This window comes from Lipotes vexillifer, unplaced genomic scaffold (genome assembly GCF_000442215.2).
Source record: "Lipotes vexillifer unplaced genomic scaffold, Lipotes_vexillifer_v1.1 scaffold203, whole genome shotgun sequence".
NCBI lineage: Eukaryota > Metazoa > Chordata > Mammalia > Artiodactyla > Lipotidae > Lipotes > Lipotes vexillifer.
Genome location: NW_006775843.1, coordinates 175,676 through 183,682, shown reverse-complemented (window position 1 = coordinate 183,682; position 8,007 = coordinate 175,676). Strand labels below are relative to the sequence as shown.

The 8,007-nt window shown below is 46.0% G+C and overlaps 1 protein-coding gene across 1 annotated transcript in view; it reads left to right on the top strand.

Annotated features, from left to right (window-relative positions):
• Nucleotides 1-8,007, top strand: part of SUSD4 (sushi domain containing 4) — a 123,753-nt gene that overhangs the window by 83,388 nt on the left and 32,358 nt on the right. Inside the window, exon 4 of the mRNA XM_007450223.1 lies at nucleotides 5,972-6,145. Within this exon, the coding sequence (XP_007450285.1) occupies nucleotides 5,972-6,145 (174 nt within the window). The remainder of the gene's footprint in view (nucleotides 1-5,971; nucleotides 6,146-8,007) is intronic.

The window sequence follows — 8,007 nt, the reverse complement described above, 5'->3', positions numbered from 1 at the left end:
GGACCGGGGCACGAACCCACGTCCCCTGCATCGGCAGGCGGACTCTCAACCACTGCGCCACCAGGGAAGCCCCCCAAGACTAACACTTCTGATTCCAGCTACAAGTTTGGAAGTCCCCAAGGCCATCCTCAGGTTCAGTAATTCACCAGAAGGACTGATGATACTCATGATTATGGTTTATTACAGCAAAAGGACACAGATTAAAATCATCCAAGGGGAGAGGCATACAGGGTGTAGGAGGCGCCAGGCATGAGCTTTCAGTTGCTCTCTCCCAGTGGAGCTGTACACACCGTGCCTGTTCTCCCAGCAACAATGTGTGTCAAAACACATGGAGTTGGGCTTCCCTGGTGGTGCAGTGGTTGAAGAGTCCACCTGCCGATGCAGGGGACGCGGGTTCGTGCCCCGGTCCGGGAAGATCCCACATGCCGCGGAGCGGCTGGGCCCAGTGAGCCGTGCCCGCTGGGCCTGCGCATCCGGAGCCTGTGCTCCGCAACGGGAGAGGCCACAACAGTGAGAGGCCCAAGTACTGCAAAAAAAAAACAAAAAAACAAAAAACAAAAAACGGAGTATTGACAATCAGAGAAGCTCACCTGAGGCTTGGTGTCCAGCATCTTTACTGGGGCTTGGTCATGTAGACATAGTTGGCCACTTATGTGTCTCCAGTTCTTCCAAAAGTAGAGCTGATAACTGTGGGGACCACCATTCCCTGGCCTAAGTCACATTGTTAGCATAGACTGTCTGGTCTATGCTAAGCTCCAGATAAACAAAGATACTCATCTCAGGTAGAGCAATCCAAGGGCTTAGAAGTTAATTCCCAGGAGCTGAGGGCAAAGGCCGGAACTCCCTTTTGGCAAGGCCAGCCCTTTACTGCATGCACCCACGTGATACAGAGCATGTCATGGCCCATGCATTAGAAGCTCCAGGAGCTCCTGCCACGCTAAAATAAAACCAAATCCCCTGTCCTCATCTACAAGGCCCTGGATGATCTGACTTTCCATCTCCCTCTTGCTTACTGCAGGCACACCGATTTTCTTTTTTTTTTTTTAACATGAGATTAGCCTTTTTTTTTTTTTGGCCATGCTGTGCAGCATGTGGGATCCTATTTCCCTGACCAGGGATCGAACCCACACCCCCTGCATTGGAAGCATGGAGCCTTAACCACTGCACCGCCCGGGAAGCCCCTGATCTTCTTTTGTGTTTTTAAGGACACTGAGCTCTTTCCTGGCCTTTGTAGCAGCTGCTCCCTCTGGCTGAAACTTCTTCCTGGTCCACACATGATTGGATTCTTCTTGTCATTAGGTCTTAGCTTAATAAAAGTCATTTCCTCAGAGACGCCTTGCCTGTCTACACAAATTAAAGGAGTGCCCAAGTCAGTTCCTATCCTATTACCTTGTTATGTGTTCATCATAGCAGTGATCGTTGCCTGTTATTTGTTCATCATAGCAGTGATCATTGCCTGTTTTTTTTTTTAGCTCACTTACCTGATAATTTGCCTGTTAGCAGTCTCCCTCGTTGCAAATGCCATAAGAGTAAGATACTTGACTTTCTCTCTATCCCCAGCACCTAGAATGTGCTGGGCCTAGAGTAAGTACTCAATAACTCAGTGAATGAATGAACAGCTTTACAAGTGCTGGCTTAAACAAGGTCCAGTAGAATTCTTTACAGCAAGGCTTTCAGAGCCTTTAATATGCTAATATGAATTGTGAATCTGTGTGAGTATCATGTATTCATGTTCCTAGGAACACTTTGGGGGGCATATTGATGTTGGAACATAGCATTTCTAAGGAATCAGATTTGTTTTCATGTATAACTAATATTTTAAAGGGAAACAAATCTGGGACTTCCCTGGTGGCGCAGTGGTTAAGAATCCGCCTGCCGACGCAGGGGATGCGGGTTCGAGCCCTGGTCTGGGAAGGTCCCACATGCTGCGGAGCAGCTAAGCCCGTGTGCCACAACTACTGAGCCCGTGTGCCACAACTACTGAAACCCACGTGCCTAGAGCCCGTGCTCCGCAACAAGAGAAGCCACTGCAATGAGAAGCCTGCGCACCACACCAAAGAGTAGCCCCCGCTCGCCGCAACTAGAGAAAGCCCGTGCGCAGCAGTGAAGACCCAGTGCAGCCAAAAATAAATAAATAAAATAAATAAATTTATAAAAATAAATTAATTAAATAAAAGAGAAGGAAATCTAACACATGGCACATATTCTTTAAAATTCCTCTTTCTCTTTCCTGCTCCATCCTTTAGGACTCTGCTCTCTGCAGCTAAATCTGATCAATTGATTTGTACGTAGGTATGCATGTGTAGTACTGCCTTAGGGCCTTTGATCCACTCTGTTATTTATTTATCATATTAAAACCTCATTGTTACTGGTAGCAAGATACAAAAATAATGATAGGGATAGGCTGGTGAAAAATGATTTCCGGAATGGAAGCTTTAGATATCCCTCGAATTTATCTCCACAGTGCCCATTGATACCCTGTAGACAAAAGTTTTGACTGTTGACCTGATTCTACTTGACAGAATCAGTTATTGATAGACCTTTTTATATAGGTATATTTCTTTGGTAACAATATTTTTGAAGCAGTTTTTACAAATTCTTTGTGTCAGCTGGATGCATTTGTGCTATAGAAAATCATGTTATTTCTATATGAAACTTTAGAATTGATGAAGATTGCATGTTTCTGTTCAGAGACTAAAGATCCTGGTTTGTTTCTTTCCAGAGAAATGAGGTCCAGAGTTGTTGACTGCTACTGATAACTGGTTAGGACATGTATTTATTCCAAAGCCTTCTTTCTACTCCACCCTCCTTCAGCTGGGGGAGATTAGGTGCCAGACATTCTGGATAAAAAGTAATTAGAAAGGCTCTGGATGGTATCTTCTCCTGTCAACGTTTAGGTTAGGCTTTGTTAGAGATAGTCTGTTTGAGTTTTGTGCTCATGCGTAGGGCACGGCCGCTTCTGGCCTCTCTACCTTGGTGGAGTTTGAACTCCAACTTTTGACTCCCCAGTGGATATGGGGTTCCACTCACATAGTAAATTGGCCCTATATCACTCTCTATGCTGACTCTTCTTTGAGTAGAGTACATAATTACTCGCATTTGGGAGGCTGTGAATTCCCTTTGAACCTATATTCCCGGGCTCCTGCCTATGGAAACGTGACATTCTAATTAGAAGTTCAAAGCATTCTATACTATAGACCACTATGCAGAGAAGCCAGTCTTGAAAACAAGGCTTGGTGCTTCCGCTCCTGGTCAGCCAGTGTCCATATGTCACAGTGTCCAAATGGCCAGTTCTGTCCATTGAGTTTACTGCCACTAGTTGGCCACCTCCTGAGTATACTGGTTAATTCTTGAATAAGTTTTAAGTCAACCATGAAAATAACTGTTAGTCATATAAGTTACTACCACAGGATCTATTTACAGCCCAGATTTTACAGACGGATGGCTTGACAAATGTGTTTTTATTTGCTGTGAATAATTTCTGCATAGCGATATTGAAAAAAATGTAATTCACATTTTCCATTAAGAAGAAGGCAGCAGTGGTGTGCAGAGAACTGTCAGTTATCTGTGACTCCCGTCATCATTATTCTGGGATTGATTTGGGAGGAATTCAGCTATTCTTGCAGAAAAACTACTGGTTAAACATGAACAGTTAGAAAACCTCTTTCTGTAACCTGAGACACAAAAATGAGAGGTAAGATTGAAACCAGAGCCCAGTTCTCCAGCCAAGACTCTCTCTGTTGAAATCCATAGGCAAAGGGAAGAGCTGATGATGGGTTTCCTCAGGGGAAGGCTTAGCTGCCAGGACTGCCCCGAAAGCCTGTTAATCAGCCTCTCGAGGGGGCTGCAGGCGCACAGCGTTCTCGGGCAAAGGTCCACATGGCTTCCCTCAGCCTTTCTTTGCCAGGTGTGTACAAAGGTCTGGAGGCACGGAGGGAACGTCAGACGAAGTGGCGACACAGTCGCTGCTCTCAAGTTAATGGTGGGAACGAGGGCTGAGATCAAGGCAGAGCTGGGCTCACAAGCGTTTGCCTCCAGAGGACTCATAGGAGATGGTGAATGGCCGCCACCCCTGCGCTCTCAGCTGCCAGGGCCCTGCTCTGCCTGGGAGGCCTCTTCTGCTCGAGGCTTTCCCGTCACTAACATTCTGTTTTCTGGAGTCTGTTGTTGTCAGATTGCCCCCAGTAAACCCAGCTTCAACCGCACATCAAAGCTACCGGGACATGCTCTTTTGAAAGCTACCCAAGTTCCCAGCTCGCAGAGGCATCCTCAGGCCAGCCACCTGCCTCAGGCTTCCCGAGGCTCATCACCCTAGAGCTAACCGTTCAAAGCTTAGAGGAACTTGAAGGTCAGACTTCCTATTAATACTCTTCCAACCTATTCTGGATTCAGTAGGCTTTGGGGAGTGGCTGAGAAACCCACTGAGAAATTTCTGAAGGAAGCTTCTATGATCACCAAAGTGCTGTTTTTAAATGTTGCCTTGTTTCAAAACACTAAGTAGCAGCAAACTGGAAACATAACTCATCTACCTGACTCTAAACGTAGAAATAAATAAATAGCTCATGCTTACAAGCATATATGCATGTAAAACCAGAGACTTTAAAACAGGAGATGAAGAGAGACACGTGGTGAACAAAGTGACTTAAACCAGATGGGACTGACGTGTACACACTGCTATATTTAAAATGGATAACCAACAGAGACCTACTGTATAGCACGGGCAACTCGGTTCAACATTCTGCAATAATCTACATGGGAAAAGAATTTGAAAAGATACATATGTACATATCACTGAATCACCTTGCTGTACACCTGAAACGAACACAACAACGTTGTTAATCAACTCTACTCCAATATATATTTAAAAAAAAAAATTAGATGGGCTTAGTTGGGCGGTGTTTAGAGGGGGAGGGGCCAGAGGGAGCAGGACCCCAACTTCCCAGCGTAGAGTAGACTGGCCTGCAGGGTAAACTGGAGGTAGCTAGAGTTAGAAGCGGATAGTTACGATTGATTAGGTTTTTTTGCTTTTTTGTTTTTTGTTTTTTTGCGGTACGCGGGCCTCTCACTGTTGTGGCCTCTCCCGTTGCGGAGCACAGGCTCCGGACTCGCAGGCTCAGCGGCCATGGCTCACGGGCCCAGCTGCTCCGCGGCATGTGGGATCTTCGCGGACTGGGGCACGAACCCGTGTCCCCTGCATCGGCAGGCGGACTCTCAACCACTGCGCCACCAGGGAAGCCCCACAATTGATTAGTTTTATTTTCTCTTTTAATCATTGTGTTGCATGATTGTCCCCCGCAACACCCTTCTCCTGACCCCGTGGCCTCTTCCCCTCCCAGCCACCTGCATTCTGCTCTGACTTCATTTTTCAAAGGCAACAGTTGCTTTCTCTGAGTCTTTTGTGATATTGGCGGTAGTATGTGCTGCTCTATTTATTATCTTTTTAAAAACAGATAAGGTGGATGGGAAATGCTAATAGCAAATGCAGCCCCAGCTCGGCCCCCTGCTCTTCTGCAAAGCACATTTTCTTCTCAGGCCCAGGCCCTCGCACCACAGGCAGAGGCGGGAGGACCAGGCGAGAGCAGCCAGCCAGGCTGTTTGGTGCAGTGCATGGTCCACAAACAGCCAAGTGGGCAATCAGCTAGATAGTTCAGGTGAATCCCCAGCTTTTGTCTTTCTTCACTCGTTTCCAAAATTGCTTGTAAGCTCAACTGTAAAGTGTAAAGTGTCGCGGGCGGAAAACAAGGTTCCTTTTGGACATGGACCTCGACCCCCTTCCTATTTCTCTGTGAAGCAGGTTCTGCAGCTTCTGCTGCTTGCCCTTGGGACCTGAGTCTAGTGACAAATAAGGAACCATTTATCAGATCGCCGTGTAGGTTGAGACCAGGTGTGAAACTAAGAGCTTTCTTGTGAAGCTGTGAACCACAACTGTTTGAATTCCAAAAATAATGTGTCCTTTTTTATGCAATTGCAGATTGCCGCATTCCGCAAATTGAAGATGCTGAGATTCATAACAAGACATACAGACATGGAGATAAATTAATCATCACTTGTCATGAAGGATTCAAGATCCGGTACCCTGACCTGTACAACATGGCTTCATTATGTCGCGATGACGGAACGTGGGACCGTCTGCCCATTTGTCAAGGTACGGGGCTGAGGCTGTGGTTCTCAGCTGTTCTTTCAGACTCGATTGTGGAGCATGTACACGTTTCTCTAATAGGATGACAGGGGGAAACACAAAGCCACGCACACCCCATGGTTCAGCTGTACTGCACTCTGATCACCGCAGCTCTGTGTTTGGAATCTTCCCACAATTCCCTGTGCTTCTCTCCAGCTCTATACACCCAACTTTAAAGTTTAAATGGGAGATACCTTATTCTTCAGTGTGTTGGATGTCTCCTTTATTCTAAGAAACCAAAAGTCGTTGCAGAATTAGGAGCCTTGTAACTGGGCTGTGAACACAATGATGAACTATTGTATATTTAATGGAAATAACAGCATTTATACTGATTTCGGTTGTGGTGTGAATATATTTAAAGCCAATCTTACAGAGGCTATTTTCTCTTAATAATGTTATCCTTTTTTATAATGCATGAGGAGCAGAAAAATAATCAAATTCAAATTTCATCCAAACCATACGATGAATATTTATCCTCCTGCGTTTTTTAAATTTGCTTGGGCCGACACAGAGGGCCCCCTGTTTGTGAAAATAAGCCCTCGACTTCCCATTAATTCTGATTTTATTTTTAGACATGTGACTTGGACCAAAGGACTAAGAAACCCATGCATAATTCATAATCCAAGGGAGAAGGCTAGCAATCTTATTTACACCAAAAGCACTGGCATGTTAAAGTTGAGACGGATGTCAACTTTCTGCTTGGAAACCGTGACGGGCAGACTCTGATATTGCTCTGTGCACCCCATAGTTGGAAATAAATCATTTCCTTATGTGAGAGTTTAAGAGTCACGGCCCCTTGAAGAAACAAAGGCTTCAGGATTAGGAAGACAGAGGCAGCCCAGGTCCTCACCCTCCTGCATTTCTCCCCAGAAGCTTCTGTGTTGTTTAGCGTGTTATGTGTTACATTCTTAAAGGAGACACGTGATTTATTTATACTCTCTTAGAGACTCTCCACAGAATCAGCAGCCGGCTTTTAGGTGGGGCTGTTTATCCAAATGAACTTTATTAACCATGGATTCGTTCCAGTCCTGCAGCGCTATCCGAGTAACGGCCAAGAAAATTATTTCAGACTCCAACCCCTTCTCGCTTTCATATTTTCCACTTGTCTTTCGGTTCTCCCACCCTTTCAATTTCCTTTTACATCCCTTAAATACAGTACGCTTCTTTAGGAGTTCTTGTTACCCCAATGATTTTTTTTAAATGCCCTATGGGGATAGACATCTTGGGGTGTCATTGTCACGAGTTCAGGTGCAGGCTTGCCTCTTGCTCTGTCTGTGCCCTTTTGCCCCTCCCCTCTAGCACCCCTTACTAAATCTCAGTCATAACACAGCTTCGATGTTTTTTGCAGCAACAAAAGGGTTGGCCGGCTGCTCTTGAAAGGTGTGCTTTTTCAAACAGCAATACGACCCACAGCCCACCTTCAGCCCTCCTCAGAGCCCTCGGTCCCCACAGAGGAGATGCCCCCTGGGCCCTGATAACCCCCTCCAGCCCCTGCACCGTGCAGTCCACCCGCGTGGGCACAGCACGGTTGCTTTAGACAGCCTGACACCTCTCGAGCCCCCAGGGGGTATATAATTGGCCCTTCGAATGACATTTCATCCTGTAATTTTTATTTGCACCTATAGATCCAGGGGCTACAGCCTGAGGAACCGTCTCTCTATTATCTCGAAGTGCAAATAGAAATCACATTCAACTATTGAGTCGAAGTCAGTTTTCTACTGTATTTTTACGACAGGCTGTCCTCCAACCAAGAGTGAGCATAGCTTTCCTTCTCTGATTGGCTGCACGTGTTCCAACCCCTTTCATCTCCTTCTGGGGTCGGAGGTGGG